Below are 19,918 nucleotides of genomic sequence, written 5' to 3'. Positions count from 1 at the left end.
CGTGTGTAAGCTCAAATGGACAATGAGCAGTGATGTCCAACGGGCCTTTGAAAAACAAAATACTTATCATAGAATATGGGGACATATGGGGAAACGTATTCCATCTTTTGTAAAGATCCATCGAGTCTAAGTCATGGAGGAGTTTCCTCCCAAGGTCGAGAGAGAAGGCCCTGTTGTACACTCCAGACGCTAACAAGCTACTTGTAGCTGTGGTCTCATGTCTACAACACTGTTGTAAGTTCGTCACCTGGAAGCTTAGCCATATCTGGTCTACCGGTTTATTGAAACTCTACAATCAAGCTTTTGCGACATGTTGAATTTGATTACTGTAACCAATTATTGCAAGGCAGATTATGATGCAAAACCAGGTATAAACAGGAAGTAAGGCTTTGAGAAAATCTACTTTAGATTTGTACTAGAGTTTTGTCCCGGGGGGGCCTGGTCATGTCTGCTTGCTTCAACGCCTGTTATGTCTCTGCTTGTCTTTGTCATTAAAACATCTCATAGTCTGACAGCCATCCTGTCCTTCATCCTCTTACCAGGAACTTGCGTTTCTGTTTCCAGTGGGAGCCCTGTGCATTGGTGTGGCGGTGGGCCTCGGTCAGCATGCGGATCAGCTCCCACTCTGAGCCGGTGGGCTCCGGCCGGTTCTGCAGAGTCTTCACCAGCTCCTCCTTCTTCCTCTTCTCCCGGTTCTCCTCGATCAGACGCCGCTTGGCCACCCGCTTAGAGTCATCCAGGACGACTGAGAGAGAGAAAGGAGGAACAAAAAAGGGAGAGAGAAAATGTATTTCAGTTACATCAAGGAGTCACGACTGAGGGCATCCGTATGACTTGTAAAATGTTTGTAAATGTGTTGGATAAATTACATTGTGCACGACACGGTGTGTGTGCGTGCATGCATGTGAGTGCGAGAGAGACACTCACGGTCCATGGCCATGCCCACTGCGATGCACTTCTTGAAGCGGCACAGCTGGCACTGGTTGCGGGTGATCTTGTCGATGATGCAGCAGCCATCGTACTTACAGGAGTAGGCGGGGTGGAGGTTCTTCTGAATTGTCCGCCGAAAGAAACCCTGGGAGAGAGAGCGAGAGGGTGAAGAAAAACAATGGAGGAACAGAAAGGGAAGAAGGAAGAAAGAAGGAGCCAGAGGGTGGGTGTGTGTGTGTGTGTGTGTGTGTGTGTGTGTGTGTGTGAGAGGATTTGACAGGGGTGGCAGACAGACCATGATGCAGAGTTGAAGTGGGGGAGGAGAGAGACAGAGAGAGAGTCAGTCAGAGTCCATTGGACTAGAGTGAGGATGACAGAACTGACATAGATATGACATACTGTAAATATTGAGGAAGCTGTCACGCTGTGTGTGTGTGTGTGTGTGTGTGTGTGTGCATTAAATTCAGGCAAAAAAACACCTGCCCCAAATTTAATGCATGTGAATATCCTTATTAATTTATGGTTGATGTTGGGATGAACCCTTCCCCCATCTCATCTTTGTTTTTCCTGGCCTTGTCCTAACCTAAACAGTGCAGTCTCCATTCAAAAGTTGTGCTCTGTAGCGTGTGCATGTGGCCCTGTGTGTCTCACCTTGCAGCCCTCACAGGTGATGCAGCGGTAGTGGTAGCCAGTGGCCTTGTCTCCACACACCACGCACGGTTCATCCTTCTCCAGGTAGCTGGGGATGTACCCTGCAGCACACAGAGAGAGGTGGAGAAGGAGAGTGGGATGAGAAGGAGTGAGTATGAGGATAAGACCTGAAGTTCACACTATTGCCACGCAGTACTGATGCTTTAAAGATAGTCAGTACTACGGACCTCAGAGGTTTCAGGATAGGCGTAATAGATACAGGTAATTGCCAAAATAACGGAAACCCTTGAGTAAATGAGGGCTACAAAGTGCTTCCACACAGGTGTGGTTCCTGAGTTAATTAAGCAATCAACAACCCGTCATGTTTAAGGTCATGTATAAAAAGGCCCTGCTGCCCATTATTTTGGCAACCATGGCTAGAAGAAGAGATCTCAGCGACTTTGAAAGAAGGGTCTTAAAAGGGCATAGGGGGGTTAAAGGGCGCGTGTGTGTATGTGTCAGTCACCAGATCTCAACCCAATTGAACACCGCGTTTTCCACCGACATCAAAGTTGAGGAGATATTGACTACATCACTATTGGTCTTTGTGCGAAGTATTGATCTGTTGCAGGTACCAAGCAGTTGGCACACAGTTAGGACACAGTTAGGACACAGTTAGGACACTCATCAGTACAAGACATGCAACCAGAGGTCTCTTCACAGTCCCCAGGTCCAGAACAGAGGCTGGGAAACACACAGTATTAGATAGAGCCATGGCTACATGGAACTCTGTGCCCCCGCAGGTAACTCAAGCTAGCAATAAAGAAAAGACGATAAAAGAACACCTTACTGAACAAAGGGGACTGTGAAGAGACAGCCATTTTATATATATTGTATTGTAATTGGCACTGTATTATGAATTAGACCTAGATATTGTGTGTATGTACTCTGTGTGACGTTTTAAATTGATGTAGTTCAGTCCTTGACTAATAACGTTCTGTACTATGTCATGTTTCATGTGGACCCCAGGAAGAGTACCTGATGCTTTTACAGAGGCTAATGGGGATCCTAATCAATACCCAAAATAACAAACAAACAAAAAAACAAGAATGGTGTCGCATCGAGTTCCAGACACTTCTAGAATATATGCCAAGGTGCATTGAAGCTGTTCTTTGTGGGCAGAAGTGAAAACGCGTGTGCGAGCAAGGAGGCCTACAAACCTGACTCAGTTACACCAGCTCTGTCAGGAGGAATGGGCCGAAATTCACCCAACTTATTGTGGGAAGCTTGTGGAAGGCTGCCCAAAACGTTTGACCCAAGTTAAACAATTTAAAGGCAATGCTACCAAATACTAATTGAGAATGTAAACTTCTGACCCACTGGGAATTTGATGAAAGAAATAAAAGCTGAAATAAATCACTCTCTACTATTATTCTGACATTTCCCTTTCTTAAAATAAAGTGGTGATCCTAAATGACCTAAGATGGAATTTTTACTATGATTAAATGTCAGGAATTGTGAAAAACTAAGTTTAAAAGTATTTGGCTAAGGTGTGTAAACTTCCGACTTCAACTTTATTTGTGAGTAGAGTTCAGTGTGTGTGCATAGCGTCAGTGCAACAGAGTTTGTGCAAAAAAAGGAGAAATGAAGGAAGTCCGGGTAGCCACTTGATTAACTAATTTAGCGGTCTTGTTTAGAAGTCTTATGGTTTGGCGGTAGAAGCTGTTCAGGTTTCTGTTGGTTCCATAATTGCTGTGCGGTAGCAGAGAGAACAGTCTGTGGCTTGGGTGGCTGGAGTCTTTGAAAAATTGTTGGGTCTTCCTCTGACACTGCCTGGTATAGAGGTCTTGGATGGCAGGGAGCTCGGCCCCAGTGATGCACTGGGCCGCCCGCAATACTCTCTGTTGCGTCTTGTGGTCGGATGCCGAGCAGTTGCCATACCAATCAAGCTGTGGTGCAGCCAGTCAAGATGCTCTTGATGATGCAGCTGTAGACCTTTCTGAGGATCTGAGGGCCCATGCCAAATCTTTTCAGCCTCTTGAGGGGGAAGAGGTGTTGTCGTTCCCTCTTCACGACTGTGTTGGTGTGATTGGACCATTCCAAATCCTTAGCGATGTGGACACCGAGGAACTTGAAGCTCTCGACCCGCTCCACTACAGCCCCAATGATGTGAATGAGGGTGTGCTCGGCCCTCTGTTTCCTGTCGTCCACGATCAGCTCCTATGTCTTACTGATGTTGAGGGAGAGGTTGTTGTCCTAGCACCACACGGCCAGGTCTCTGACAACTTCCCTATAGCCTGTCTCGTCGACATCAGTGATCAGGCTGACCACTGTTGTGTCATGTGTGGTTACACAATCTTGGGTGAACAGGGAGTACAGGAGGTGTGAGTAGCAGTGGGTTGAGTAACACTATGTTGGTGTTTCCTTTATTATGCCAGTTACCTGTATCACCAAATATACTAAATGACCAAAGGTATGTGGACATCTGCTCGTCAAACATCTCATTCCAAAATCACGGGCATTCATTTGGAGTTACCCCCCCCCTTTGCTGCTATAACAGCTCAATTTTATACACCTATTAGCAATGGGAGTGGCTGATATATCCTAATCCACTAATCTGAAGGGGTGTCCACGCGTGTGTGTGTGTGTGTGTGTGTGTGTGTGTGTGTGTGTGTGTGTGTGTGTGTGTGTGTGTGTGTGTGTGTGTATATATATATATATATATATATATATATAGATAGATAGATAGATAGATAGATAGATAGATATATGTGTGTGTGTATATATATATATATATATATATATATATATATATATATATATATATATATATATATATATATATAAAGTACAAACCAGGGTTGAGGTCAATTCCAGACACTTCAGGAAGTACATGTACAGTGGGGCAAAAAAAGTATTTAGTCAGCCACCAATTGTGCAAGTTCTCCCACTTAAAAAGATGAGAGTGGCCTGTCATTTTCATCATAGGTACACTTCAACTACGACAGACCAAATGAGAAAGAAAAAAATCCAGAAAATCACATTGTAGGATTTTTTATTAATTTATTTGCAAATTATGGTGGAAAATAAGTATTTGGTCACCTACAAACAAGCAAGATTTCTGGCTCTCACAGACCTGTAACTTCTACTTTAAGAGGCTCCTCTGTCCTCCACTCGTTACCTGTATTAATGGCACCTGTTTGAACTTGTTATCAATATAAAAGACACCTGTCCACAACCTCAAACAGTCACACTCCAAACTCCACTATGGCCAAGACCAAAGAGCTGTCAAAGGACACCAGAAACAAAATTGTAGACCTGCACCAGGCTGAGAAGACTGAATCTGCAATGGGTAAGCAGCTTGGTTTGAAGAAATCAACTGTGGGAGCAATTATTAGGAAATGGAAGACATACAAGACCACTGATAATCTCCCTTGATCTGGGGCTCCACGGAAGATCTCACCCCGTGGGGTCAAAATGATCACAAGAACGGTGAGCAAAAATCCCAGAACCACACGGGGGGACCTAGTGAATGACCTGCAGAGAGCTGGGACCAAAGTAACAAAGCCTACCATCAGTAACACACTACGCCGCCAGGGACTCAAATCCTGCAGTGCCAGACGTGTCCCCCTGCTTAAGACAGTACATGTCCAGGCCCGTCTGAAGTGTGCTAGAGAGCATTTGGATGATCCAGAAGAAGATTGGGAGAATGTCATATGGTCAGATGAAACCAAAATATAACTTTTTGGTAAAAACTCAACTCGTCGTGTTTGGAGGACAAAGAATGCTGAGTTGCATCCAAAGAACACCATACCTACTGTGAAGCATGGGGGTGAAAACATCATGCTTTGGGGCTGTTTTTCTGTAAAGGGACCAGGACGACTGATCTGTGTAAAGGAAAGAATGAATGGGGCCATGTATCGTGAGATTTTGAGTGAAAACCTCCTTCCATCAGCAAGGGCATTGAAGATGAAACGTGGCTGGGTCTTTCAGCATGACAATGATCCCAAACACACTGCCCGGGCAACAAAGGAGTGGCTTTGTAAGAAGCATTTCAAGGTCCTGGAGTGGCCTAGCCAGTCTCCAGATCTCAACCCCATAGAACATCTTTGGAGAGAGTTGAAAGTCTGTGTTGCCCAGCAACAGCCCCAAAACATCACTGCTCTAGAGGAGATCTGCATGAAGGAATGGGCCAAAATACCAGCAACAGTGTGTGAAAACCTTGTGAAGACAGAAAACATTTGACCTCTGTCATTGCCAACAAAGGGTATATAACAAAGTATTGAGATAAACTTTTGTTATTGACCAAATACTTATTTTCCACCATAATTGGCAAATAAATTCATAAAAAATCCTACAATGTGATTTTCTGTATTTTTTTTCTCATTTTGTCTGTCATAGTTGAAGTGTACCTATGATGAAAATTACAGGCCTCTCTCATCTTTTTAAGTGGGAGAACTTGCACAATTGGTGGCTGACTAAATACTTTTTTGCCCCACTGTGTGTGTGTGTGTGTGTGTGTGTGTGTGTGTGTGTGTGTGTGTGTGTGTGTGTGTGTGTGTATATATATATATAGATAGATACATGTGTACAGTGCCTTGCGAAAGTATCCGGCCCCCTTGAACTTTGTGACCTTTTGCCACATTTCAGGCTTCAAACATAAAGATATAAAACTGTATTTTTTTGTGAAGAATCAACAACAAGTGGGACACAATCATGAAGTGGAACGACATTTATTGGATATTTCAAACTTTTTTAACAAATCAAAAACTGAAAAATTGGGCGTGCAAAATTATTCAGCCCCTTTACTTTCAGTGCAGCAAACTCTCTCCAGAAGTTCAGTGAGGATCTCTGAATGATCCAATGTTGACCTAAATGACTAATGATGATAAATACAATCCACCTGTGTGTAATCAAGTCTCCGTATAAATGCACCTGCACTGTGATAGTCTCAGAGGTCCGTCAAAAGCGCAGAGAGCATCATGAAGAACAAGGAACACACCAGGCAGGTCCGAGATACTGTTGTGAAGAAGTTTAAAGCCAGATTTGGATACAAAAATATTTCCCAAGCTTTAAACATCCCAAGGAGCACTGTGCAAGCGATAATATTGAAATGGAAGGAGTATCAGACCACTGCAAATCTACCAAGACCTGGCCGTCCCTCTAAACTTTCAGCTCATACAAGGAGAAGACTGATCAGAGATGCAGCCAAGAGGCCCATGATCACTCTGGATGAACTGCAGAGATCTACAGCTGAGGTGGGAGACTCTGTCCATAGGACAACAATCAGTCGTATATTGCACAAATCTGGCCTTTATGGAAGAGTGGCAAGAAGAAAGCCATTTCTTAAAGATATCCATAAAAAGTGTCATTTAAAGTTTGCCACAAGCCACCTAGGAGACACACCAAACATGTGGAAGAAGGTGCTCTGGTCAGATGAAACCAAAATTTAACTTTTTGGCAACAATGCAAAACGTTATGTTTGGCGTAAAAGCAACACAGCTGAACACACCATCCCCACTGTCAAACATGGTGGTGGCAGCATCATGGTTTGGGCCTGCTTTTCTTTCGCAGGGACAGGGAAGATGGTTAAAATTGATGGGAAGATGGATGGAGCCAAATACAGGACCATTCTGGAAGAAAACCTGATGGAGTCTGCAAAAGACCTGAGACTGGGACGGAGATTTGTCTTCCAACAAGACAATGATCCAAAACATAAAGCAAAATCTACAATGGAATGGTTCAAAAATAAACATATCCAGGTGTTAGAATGGCCAAGTCAAAGTCCAGACCTGAATCCAATCGAGAATCTGTGGAAAGAACTGAAAACTGCTGTTCACAAATGCTCTCCATCCAACCTCACTGAGCTCGAGCTGTTTTGCAAGGAGGAATGGGAAAACATTTCAGTCTCTCGATGTGCAAAACTGATAGACATACCCCAAGCGACTTACAGCTGTAATCGCAGCAAAAGGTGGCGCTACAAAGTATTAACTTAAGGGGGCTGAATAATTTTGCACGCCCAATTTTTCAGTTTTTGATTTGTTAAAGTTTGAAATATCCAATAAATGTCATTCCACTTCATGATTGTGTCCCACTTGTTGATTCTTCACAAAAAAATACAGTTTTATATCTTTATGTTTGAAGCCTGAAATGTGGCAAAAGGTCGCAAAGTTCAAGGGGGCCGAATACTTTCGCAAGGCACTGTATGTGTGTGTGTTTATATATATATATATATATATATATATATAAAGTACAAACCAGGGTTGAGGTCAATTCCAGACACTTCAGTAAGTACACTGAAATGCACTGTACAGGGAGAAGGCAGGGTAAGGCATGGTAGGGATGCCCAGTCTCAGTCTGATCCCAAGCCAGTCTGTGTGGTTTTTGTTAGGAACCTGAGCCCAAACTCAATAGTGCTGCTGCAGCCCACGCCCACTACTATAGTTGCCCCTACTCCAATATCTCAATTGAAGTACTGTCCCATCTATTCAAATTCCAGTTCAATATGCTCTGACCCAAAAGGCTGTATGTAACTGACCTGTACTCTCTGACCCAGTCTGTCCATATCCATTAATTTCTGTTTAGAAAAGACAAGTCACATTTATATCTATTTTCAACGAACACAAAATGGAAGGGGCAATGCTCTCTTCATAGAGAAATACTACACTTAATCTAAATACATTTAGATTAAATAAAGTCTTTCAAAATAAATGTAAGGCAAATGACATGCTGTTTATTTTAGGCAACAGCTAAACCTCGACTCAGTTTTGGTAACGAACCACTTCTCGCATAATTGTTTTTAAGAAACCCATTTCCTTCATGGGTTATTCAGACAAAAAATGTTGAGGGTGCCATGCCATGTGTCAAACAGGGAGTACAGGAGGGGGCTAAGCACACACCCATGGGGGGCCCCCGTATTGAGGGTTAACGTGGCGGAGCTGTTGTTGCCTACTTTTACCACCTGGGGTCGGCCCGTCAGGAAGTCCATGATCCAGTCGCAGAGGGGAGTGTTCAGTCCCAGGGTCCCGAGCTTGGAGGGCACTTTGGTGTTGAATGCTGAGCTGTAGTCAATGAACAGAATCCTCACATAGGTATTCCTCTTTTCTAGGTGGGAGCGTGGAGTGCAATTGAGATCTGTTGGGGCGGTGTGCAAATTGGAGTGGGTTCAGGGTGTCCGGGATGATGGAGTTGATGTGTGCCATAACCAGCCTTTCAAAGCACTTCATTATCACAGATGTGTGCTACAGAGTGGTGGTCATTGTGGCAGGAACAGGAATGATGGTAGTCAGTTTGAAACATGTGGGGATTACAGACTGGGCGAAGGAGAGGTTAAAAATGTCTGTGAAGATGACTGCCAGTTGGTCTGGCATACTCTGAGGACACTCCCTGGAATAGTGTCTAGCCCATCAGCCTTACGAGTCTTTACCCATTAAAAAAACGTACGTCAGCCTCGGAGAGAGAGAGATCACCCGGTCCTCCGGATTAGCGGGGGCCCTCATTCAGGGCTCTGTGTTGTTTTTTTGTCAATGCACGCATACAAGGCATTGAGTTCATCTGGTAGAGAGGCATCGTTGGGCAGATCAGGCTTCCTTTGTAGTCTGTAATGTACTGTAGCCCCTGCCACATGCGTCAAGCTTAGGCGCCGGTATAATAGGTTTCCACCTTGTTCCAATTTGTATTTTTTCCTGTGTGGAGGTCGTAGTCTGACTTTTTGTACATGTTCGTTGTAACGGTTTTCTTTGGGTGAAAGAGAGTCGGACCAAAATGCAGCGTTGTGATGATTCATGTTTGTTTAATAAAGGAAAAAACTATACATGAATAAACTACAGAAAATAATGAAATGTGAAAACCTAAAACAGTCCTATCTGGTGCAAACACGGAGACAAGAACAATCACCCACAAAACCCAACACCAAACAGGCTACCTAAATATGGTTCCCAATCAGAGACAATGACTAACACCTGCCTCTGATTGAGAACCATATCAGGCCAAACATAGAAATAGACAAACCAGACACACAACATAGAATGCCCACCTAGCTCACGTCCTGACCAACACTAAAACAAGGAAAACACACACGAACGATGGTCAGAACGTGACATTCGTGTCCTCAGCCGTAGCCCTGGGGTTGGATGCGTTTGCTCTGTGAGCGGTCATTCTGTCCTTTAGTTTACTGCGCACCTCAGAGTTAATCCAGGGCTTTTGATTGAGGAAGCAGCGAACCTTCACTGTGGGGACGATGTCTGCGATGCATTTCCTGATGTGGTTAACTCGTCGACGCTAATCGTCCGGGAAAATATTCCAGTCAGCGCTAGCAAAGCATTCCTGCAGCACAGCCTCGGCTTCGTCTGACTATTTTTCTACGGAGCGCATCATGGGTACTTCCTGTTTGAGCTTCTGTCTGTAAAGAGGAAGCAGGAGTATAGAGTCGTAATCTGATTTGCCAAAGGGGGGGGACGAGGGAAGGCCTTGTATGCTTGCTTGTGGATTGAGTAACAGAGGGTTGAGTAAAACTATGTTGGTGTTTCTTTTATTTTGGCAGTTACTCCAAATACATATAAAGTATGAAACAGGGTTGTGGTCAAATCCATTTCAATTTCAGACAATTCAGGAAGTACACGGAAATTCCAATTACCTTCAATTATTTTCACGGAGGAAAATTGGGAATTGGGTTTACTTTCTGAATTGATCGGCATTGAAATGGAATTGAGCCCAACCTTGGCATAAGCAGACATACAATAGAACACAGTCAAACAAAAACTCATGATCTTATCCTAAGATCTTGGCCTGAGGACCCCATCACATGAGAGTCAGGATACAAACCACTAGAGGAAACGACAGTGTGACAATGTGTGTTTGTGTGCACTCGCGCATGCATGTGTGTGTCTCTGTGTTCGCCTGAGAGTGAGGAGGTTAACCATTTCGGGTACTGTCTTTCTTTTCCTGGCATGTAATGAAGGTGTAAGTCCTTAAATACATCTCCTCACTTGAGAAATGGTACATTGGCAGAGAGAGACTCCAACAAGCACCCTTCAGTGTGAGAGACACTCTAAGGCAATCAAGTATGCCTCGCCCTCGGGTAGAAGACAAAAACACCCACCAGACAGCCTCTCTCTCTACCTCCTCCCTTTCTCTCTTTCTCCTCCCTCCTTCAGGCCAGTGCTCTTCTAGTCTTCCCCTTCTCAAGCCACCTCGGGAGAAAGGTAAATCTGTACTATTTCCATACAGAACATTGGGATTTAGTGGGGGAGTGCGTAGAAACAGGAAACGGCCTCCAGCCCGCCGTTTAATAAAATATATAGCTGTGATACGAGGGGAAGAGAGGGGAAATGGTATTACACAAACACACACACTGCCAATAGCAGATCCTTGGATGCAGCTTAGGGAGCCAAGATGTAATGTCTGTGTAGGCTGCTCTCTCTGCATTGCTGTGTGTGTGTGTGTGTGTGTGTGTGTGTGTGTGTGTGTGTGTGTGTGTGTGTGTGTGTGTGTGTGTGTGTGTGTGTGTGTGTGTGTGTGTGTGTGTGTGTACGAATGTGAGAGTGTACCACTGTATGCACACGTGTGTGTACTATCCCTAGAGAGAGAGAGTAAAAAGGGAGTAAACGTGTGGGTGTTTTGGCGTGTGTGTTTATGTCTGGCCCACACTGAGTACAGTCTTACTAGTGTCAGTCTGGCCCTCCCCTTATGGCAGAAAAACAGAGGCGAAGGAGTGGACACTTGACAGGGAGAAGGCAGGGAAAGACAGGGTAAGGCAGGGTAGGGATGCCCAGTCTCAGTCTCAGGCTGGTCCCAAGCCAGTCTGTGTGGTTTTGTTAGAAACCCGAGCCCAAACTCAATAGTGCTGCTGCAGCCCACACCCACTGCTATAGTCACCCCTACTCCAATATCTCAATTGATGTACTGTCCCATCTATTCAAATTCCAATTCGATATGCTCCGACCCAAAAGGATGTATGTAACTGACCTGTACTCTCTGACCCAGTCTGTCCGTATCCATTCATTTCTGTTTAGAAAAGAAAAGTCACATTTGAATCTATTTTCACCGAATACAAAATGGAAGGGGCAATGCTTTCTTCATAGAAAAATACTACACTTAATCTAGATAGAAAATTAATTTCAAGCAAAATGACATATTGTTTATTTTAGGCAACCGTTAAACCTCTACTCAGTTTTGGTAATAAACAACTTCTTCCCCCCCAAAATATATTTTTTTAAGAAACCCATTTCCTTCCTTCCTTCCCTCCGTGCCACGCCATATGCCAATGACATAACTTATAACACTTAGATAATAAGGACCTGCACTATGCCCCACCACCCCTCAAAGCCCGGTTCAGACATATTGTCATAGTTTCCCAGCTGAGATGGACCGTGGAGGGTCACATGATTCAGGTCTAGCTGCCAGAGAGCATGCTAGGTTTTGGGGGCCTACAGGCTTCCTCATTGGTCTGTCTGCCCGGGCGTGTTTAGGAGATGACAAACACAGAGGTTTTATGGCATCTCGGCAGAGGCGACGTGTAGCGTCCTGCAAATTCCTCAAAGTTGTTTTCCTTTCTTTCACCCTCCGCCCCTCAACTTCCAAGCTGTCAGTCAGTGCATTCTGCCGCGTGAAGAACGAGAGCAGAGCGACAGCCTCCCGTTGAAAGAGATCCCTCCCCCCCCCCCCCCTTCTCTTTGGTGATAAACACAGACTAAAATGTAAAGAAGGTGGCAGTGATTTATGAGCTGAGGCTTCTGGGTCTTCCACACAAGCACACACCGTACAACCCAGGTGACAGGTTGGGAACACAATGCAGGTTTGAGTTTTTTTTCCCCCAGAGTTGAAGAGTCTAAGGCTGGAATTCAATCAAACCCACATTGGGAGCATAGTGTTCTTGTGTGCAAACGGCTGTAAATCTACCGTAACTGTACCTACCAGACATGCTCTTCACAGAACATGAACTGTTCTTTCTTTTCCTTTTCGGGCCATCGATCCACCTGTAGAGAAGGAGAGAATAAAAGATAGTTGGAGACGGGGGGAGAGAGAGAGAGAGAGGAGAGAGACATTAGAGTCTACGTACAATAGGACACACAGGAATTCAAAAACACAGGCGGCGTGAAGGACATGTCTTCTCCTGACAGTTCTCCTGCGGGAGTCTTGCAGGACTGTAAGCAGTGCTCGCGCTAAGTGTCTGTGGTCGGGAAAATGGCTGCCCTGCCACTTCAATTTACATTAGAGGGGAAGGCAAGAACAACAACAACAACACACACACACATACAACGACGCCGAAACACACATACGCGCGCACACACACACACACACACGTACACAGTTGGCAACACTCACACGCATACAAAAACACACCTATGCGCACACACACACCTGAACATAGCTCTGCAACAGAAGAAATTAGGTAGCTCTGGAAGCACACAGCCCAGAAGAGAGTGCACTAACAAGTCATGCTGTAGGATCTATCAGATGTCAACACTAGTAGTCTTCCAAGGGTCCCTCCTCTGCAACCATCCAGACTCTCCTCAGCACTTCAGCATATCTCACCATATTTTATTTATCCTTTATTTATTTAGGAAAGTATTCTTATTTACAATGATGGCCTAGGAACAGTGGGTTAACTGCCTTGTTCAGGGGCAGAATGACAGATTTTCACCTTGTCAGCTCGAGGATTCGATCTATCAACCTTTCAGTTACTGGCCCAACGCTCTAACCACTAGGCTATCTGCCACTCCTTTTAAAAAATGTTTTAATAAAACATAATATAGTTTACTAAAGTGAATTTGGACACTAGTTTGTCTGGTCTAACTCCCCCTCTCCGTTCTCAGTAAATAGCGATCCATTGTTGCCAGGGAAATCCTAAGGACTTAAGTGGCTGTTTCATTGACTCCCTAATCGAGCTGAAATGCCAACTGTGTCTGACCCTGTGTGTATGCCTTCTTGTTGCATTACCGACTGAGTTGTTTCCAATTACAGTAATGTCGGTGCCACAGTGAACCAAATCGAGTCTTAGTGTGTTTTCACATATAGTCCCCTTTAACAGAACCGATCTCAGTCCTCTTTAAAGTGAACTCTGTGGTTTAAAAAAAAAATTGCAAAATAACTCTGTTGTCTTTGTATTACACTGTCCTTGCCTTTGAATGAGGACTCAACACTTTTGCCAGTTCACTTCACCCATTTTGTGGTTAAAAGATGATATGATAATTGTAATCAAAATATACTATTAACATGTATATATTATTGGTAACAAAATAAATAACAGGATAATAAATGCAGATTCAATAATGCTATAATTGGAAAATGTACACCCAATGTAGGCTACTGCCCCTTTAAGAGCTAGAAATGATTTTGTACCCGAGGTTGTGATTCTCACCACCAAATATGTTGTCTTCTCACACTATTCAACCCCCACTATCGAATAAACCGTTTATGAAGCTCTCGTATATATCACATATTGCAAACAAATAACCTGACTAAAAACTCCACACAAATTTGGGAATTCCTGTGCATCCTTGATCACTATCCAAAACAGCACACGTTTCTTTCGGGTGAATCTGCACATCGTTATCTTCTCTCTTTTAGGCACCAAAAAAAGTACTAAATTGTCATACTTGAGTAAAAGTAAAGATACGTTAGAAAATAACTGAAGTAGAAGTGAAAGTCTCAACGTAAAACACTACTTGAGTAAAAGTCTAAAAGTATTTGGTTTAAAATATACACTACACAAAAATATAAATGCAACATGCAACAATTTATACGATTTAACAGAGTTACAGTTCATGCAAGGAAATCAGTCAAGTGAAATAAATCCATTAGGCCATAATCTATGGATTTCACATGGCTGGGAATAAGGATATGCATATGTTGGTCACAGATACCTTAAGAAAAAAAATACGGGCAAAGATTAGAAAACAAGTTGTGTCAAGGGAGGGGGGGGGACCATTTGACTCATGCAAGGCGACACATCTCCTTCACATAGAATTGATCAGGCTGTTGATTGTAGCCTGAGGATTGTTGTCCCACTCCTCTTCAATGGCCTTGCGAAGTTGCTGGATATTGGCGGGAACTGGAAAACTGTCGTACACGTCGGCCAGAGCATCCACAACATGCTCAATGGATGACATGTCTGGTGAGTATGCAGGCCATGGAAGAACTGGGACATGTTCAGCTTCCAGAATTATGTACAGATCTTAGCGACATCGGGCCGTGCATTATCATGTTGAAACATGAGTTGATTGCAGCGGGATGAATGTCACGACAATGGCCATCAGGACCTCTGTATCTCTGCATTCAAATGTCCATCATTAAAATGAAATTGTGACCGTTTTCCTGTCTTGCTAAGTAATCAAAGTGTAACGAGTACTTTTGGGTGTCAGGGAAAATGTTTAAAAAATTACAGAATTTTCTTTAGGAATGTAGTGGAATAAAAGCAAAAGTTTTCAAAAATAGAAATGCTAAAGTACAGATACACAAAGCAACTACTTAAGCGGTACTTTAAAGTATTACGTACTTTACACCGCTGCCAATGTGAGGATGCACAGAAATCCCAAAATTTGTATGGAGTTTTTAGTCAGGTTATTTGTTTGCAATACGTGATACATAGGAGAGCTTCATACACTGTTTATTCGAAAGTGGGGTTTGAATAGTGTGAGGAGACAACATATTTGGTGAGAATCACAACATAGGGTATACAATAAATGATAGCTTTTAAAGGAGCAGTAGCCTACATTGGGTGTACAATTTTCAATTACAGCACTATTTAATTGGCAGTTATTCCGCTGTTGTTTATTTTGTTACTATTAACACGTATATATTATTGGTATTATTCGATTACAATTATCATTTCATCTTTTAACGAAATGCAATCTATTAGCTTCCAAAATGTAAGTAGGCATATCTAGATGTCCGATAACACGTTCTGATTAAATGGCTTGTCCTGTGCTTTGTAAAAACCCAGAGTGTATTGAGTGAATGTAGGAAAAAGATCGTGGTTCCTTTCTAAACATAGCGATATGAATGCAAAGAGGACTCGGGCCACAAAATGGGTGTAGTGAACTGGCAAATATCTGAGTCCTCATTGAAAGGCAAGGGCAGTGTGAATAGAAAGAGAGCTCAGTTATTTACCTTTTTTAACGCCAAAGTTCACTTTAAAACTGACAGCGCCTTAATTCAATAACTACTAGAATGGCCATGACGGTTATTCTGACCATTTTTTATAGTTAAATTGTATAAATATTCCATAATACATTGATAAACGAATGCATTTATTATGTTAAAAGATTTTGTTAACCTCAGGTTCACGAAATGACTTGATTGATCCAGAAGCGCATAGACTGTAAATACTAAAATAAGATGATAGTGTATTTTCGACTGTAAGACAAGTCTCCCGCCCAGCTGGCCCGTTCAGACTACACCTTAACTATATCGAAACTAATTTCACACACATACTAATACGAATACGAATAATAGTAATTGATGTGGCCTAAAGACAAGATTACATTTACAATAGTCAATGATGGGTGACAATAGTATATATTGTCGAATAGAAAACGAAGAGACTTGATGTCCTGCATTGACAAAGAAGCAAGGCGCTTACCAAATAGCGCTACTTCCATATCATCACACAGAGGTCCATGCAGGCCAGACATTTTGATTGCTATACCATATCTGAAAGTGCAGATGCCAAGGTTTCTAATTAACCTTTTTTTTTTTTTTGCCAAAACTCTGTACAATTGCGCGGATGGTCACTGTTTTAAAATATAATTTTTTTTTTCTAGAATAACCATATTTCCATGTATTCCTCATGTGAGTAGGCTACTGGTGACAATCAGCAATAGCCATTTGGGATATTCCATTATATTAATAAATATAAATATATTAATATATGAATATAAATTAATAAAACTTGGAGTAGGCTACACAGTGAGAGCGTGCATAACGTACAATGGCAAGCCCAAAACGAAAAGGACGCACGTGCTGCGTTAGCCTTGCTTTCAAGATCTGAATGAAAACGGACTCAGATGGCGGGGAATAAATGGATCATGAGATCTCTGATGATTATTATTCTGATTCGTGGTGAACGGCTTTCCATATCTGGGAAAGGATCCGTATCGGGCAGCAGGTGAGCGAGAGTCGGATAATGTTTCAGATCAGATGGCATGGCTGTATGAGATGACAGGAGGATGGAGAAACTCGCCGCTGGCCTGTTGCTGTGTTTTACAACATGCTCGATTTGGCTGCTATCGACGCACACGTGTTGCTCAAGCAGCGGATGAACAACACCCATGAGCAGGAGAGACTTCATCATGAGTCATACTGTATCGTCTACAGTAACATAAACCAATGAACATGTTATGTTCTTTTAAGTATTTACATTTTGTATTCTAGTCTTAGCTAAGACCTTCATAAACGCAAACAAATTACATTGTCACGAAGGGGGGTCCAATTAGCCCAGGCTTTTCTAGTTGAATGGATTTATTGGACTGGTGGCTATTGGGGTTCTTCGAGGCCCGGCTTTCTACTAAATATGCAGTCATGGCGCTTTGAGGATGGCATGCTCAGAACGTTTTTGTCTTTTATGAAATTTGTCCGAAAGTACTGCTAGAGTGTAAAATACACATATTTAGGAGAAGTCAGGGACAGGTGGGTTCAATGTTTTTATTGAAATGAAGTTATTGAAATTCCAAAATTGAAAACGGTCAGATTGACGGTCTTGGCGGATCTAGTGTTAAAGAGGACCGAGATGGTTCTTTTGAGGAGGCGAAATGTAAAAACACCCTTAAATGTTTAATAGAGAAATGGCTAATTGGGGCAATAAAAAAAAAAAAAAAATAAATTCAGCACTTGTAATGAAGCGCATGTGATTTGCGACTCTGCAAACCCAAACAGGAATAAAGTGACTTATTTTACAACAGCGTGAGGTCATTTGACACTCAACCAAAAAGGGCCACAATAACAAGTAGACACGTTTATAGGGCTGCAATATATATGTATGACTGCTTTCATGCTAGATATGACAAGATGAGAGACCGGTAAAAAGTTTTCAGACAGGTGAAAAGTTTTCAGACCCCTTCACTTTTTCAACATTTCTTACATTGCAGCCTCGTTCTAAAATTAATTAAATATGCTTTTTTTTCTCATCAATCTACACACAATACCCCATAATGACAAAGAAAAAAACATATATTTTTTTGTTGTGTGCAAATATGTTAAAAATATATGTTCCATTGATCATCCTTGAGATGTTTCGACAACTTGATTGGAGTCCACCTGTGGTAACTTCAATTGATTGGACATGATTTGGAAAGACACACATCTCTCTATATAAGGTCCCACAGTTGACAGTGTCAGAGCAAAAACCAAGCCATGAGGTTCAAGGAATTGTCCGTAGAACTCCGAGACAGGATTTGGGGAAGGGTACCAAAACATTTCTGCAGCATTGAATGTCCCTAAGAAAATGGTGTCCTCCATCATTCTTAAATGGAAGAACCACCAAGACTCTTCCTAGAGCTGGCCACGCAGCCAAACTGAGCAGTCGGGGGAGAAGGGCCTTGGTCAGGGAGGTGACAAAGCTCCAGAGTTCCTCTGTTGAGATGGGAGAACCTTCTAGACGGACAACCATCTCTGCAGCAATCCACCATTCAGGCCTTTATGGTAGAGTGGCCAGACTGAAGCAACTCCTCAGTAAAAGGCACATGACAGCCTGCTTGGAGTTTGACAAAAGGCACCTAAAGGACTCTCAGACCATGAGAAACATGGTCATTCTCTGGTCTGATGATACCAATATTGAACTATTTGGCCTGAATGCCAAGCGTCACGTCTGGAGGAAACCAGGCACCGCTCATCACCTGGCCAATACCATCCCTACAGTCATGCATGATGGTGGTAGCATCATGCTGTGGGGCTGTTTTCAGCGGCAGGGACTGGGAGACTAGACAGGATTAAAGGAAAGATGAACAGAGCAAAGTACAGACCTCACACTTAGGAAAAGGTTCACCTTCCAACAGGACAACGACCCTAAGCACACAGCCAAGACAACGCAGCAGTGGCTTCGGGACAAGTCTCTGAATGTCCTTGAGTGGCCCAGCCAGAGGCTGGACTTGAACCTCGATCAAACATCTCTGGAGAGACCTGAAAATAGCTGTGCAGTGACGCTCCCCATCCAACCTGACAGAGCGTGAGAGGATCTGCAGAGAAGAATGGGAGAAACTCCTCAAAAACAGGTGTGCCAAGCTTGTAGCGTCATACCCAAGAAGACTCCAGGCTGTAATAGCTGCCAAATATGCTTCAACAAAGTACTGAGTAAAGGGTCTGAATACTTATGTAAGTGTAATATTTCAGTTATTTATTTTTAATACATTTGCTAAAATGTCTAAAAAACTGTTTTTACTTTGTCATTATAGGGTATTGTGTGTAGATTGATGAGGGGGAAAAAATGAATCCATTTTAGAATAAGGCTGTGAAGTAACAAAACGTGGAAAACTTTCCAAATGCACTGTAAACCCTGGATTGCTGATGCTATGTACTGGCCATTGAAAGGCTTTGAAGCTACAGGTCGGCCATATTGGCACTCCCAGTAGGAGCAGTCCTCCATTGGACATAATGGAATTCTACAGTATTTCAAGAAAATGTTTCAAGGATAAAATTACATGTATTTAACTACTTTGTTGTTGTAGTGGGGACAGTATCATTAGTGATCCGGTCATGGCTCACATCAACACCATCTTCTCAGAAACCCTAGACCCACTCCAATTCACATACCACTCTAACAGATCCACAGATGACACTATCTCTGTTACACTCCACACTGCCCTTTCCCACCTGGACAAAAGGAACACCTTCGTGAGAATGCCGCCACCCACCCCACGCCAACCCCTCTTTTACGCTACAGCTACTCTCTGTTCCTCATATATCCATAGTGACTTTAACCATATCTACATGTACATACTACCTCAATCAGCCTGACTAACCGGTGTCTGTATGTAGCCTCGCTACTTTTATGGCCTCGCTACTATATATAGCCTGTCTTTTTACTGTTGTTTTAGTTCTTTACTTACCTATTGTTCACCTAATACATTTTCTGCACTATTGGTTAGAGCCTGTAAGTAAGCATTTCACTGTAAGGTCTACTACACCTGTTGTATTCGGCTCACGTGACAAATACACTTTTTAAAATGTTTTATTAATTGACTACAGCTCAGCATTCAACACCATAGTGCCCTCCAAGCTCATCACTAAGCTAAATACCTTCGGAATGAACACCTAACTCTGCAACTGAATCCTGGACTTCTTGACGGGCCGCCCCAGCTGGTGACGGTAGGCAACAACACATTTGCCACGCTGACCCTCACCACGGGGGCCCCTGACGGGT

General features: G+C 43.0%; 1 protein-coding gene across 6 annotated transcripts in view; it reads right to left on the bottom strand.

The window, feature by feature from the left end:
• Nucleotides 1-19,918, bottom strand: part of LOC110499114 (thyroid hormone receptor alpha) — a 195,738-nt gene that overhangs the window by 10,560 nt on the left and 165,260 nt on the right. For 3 of the 6 annotated variants that reach the window (XM_090212664.1, XM_090212663.1, XM_021576029.3), the window contains 5 exons: nt 12,475-12,536; nt 11,527-11,565; nt 1,582-1,682; nt 928-1,075; nt 540-745 (listed from right to left, as the gene is read on the bottom strand). In XM_090212664.1, coding sequence (XP_090068790.1) covers nt 540-745; nt 928-1,075; nt 1,582-1,682; nt 11,527-11,565; nt 12,475-12,536 — 556 coding nt within the window. The remainder of the gene's footprint in view (nt 1-539; nt 746-927; nt 1,076-1,581; nt 1,683-11,526; nt 11,566-12,474; nt 12,537-19,918) is intronic. The other 3 variants (XM_090212665.1, XM_090212666.1, XM_090212667.1) reach the window with 1 other exon arrangement.

Source organism: Oncorhynchus mykiss, chromosome 20, assembly GCF_057628025.1.
Source record: "Oncorhynchus mykiss isolate SJ-2025 chromosome 20, ASM5762802v1, whole genome shotgun sequence".
Lineage (NCBI taxonomy): Eukaryota > Metazoa > Chordata > Actinopteri > Salmoniformes > Salmonidae > Oncorhynchus > Oncorhynchus mykiss.
The sequence above is the reverse complement of the archived record's forward strand: the minus strand, read 5'-3'. Positions and strand labels throughout refer to the sequence as shown.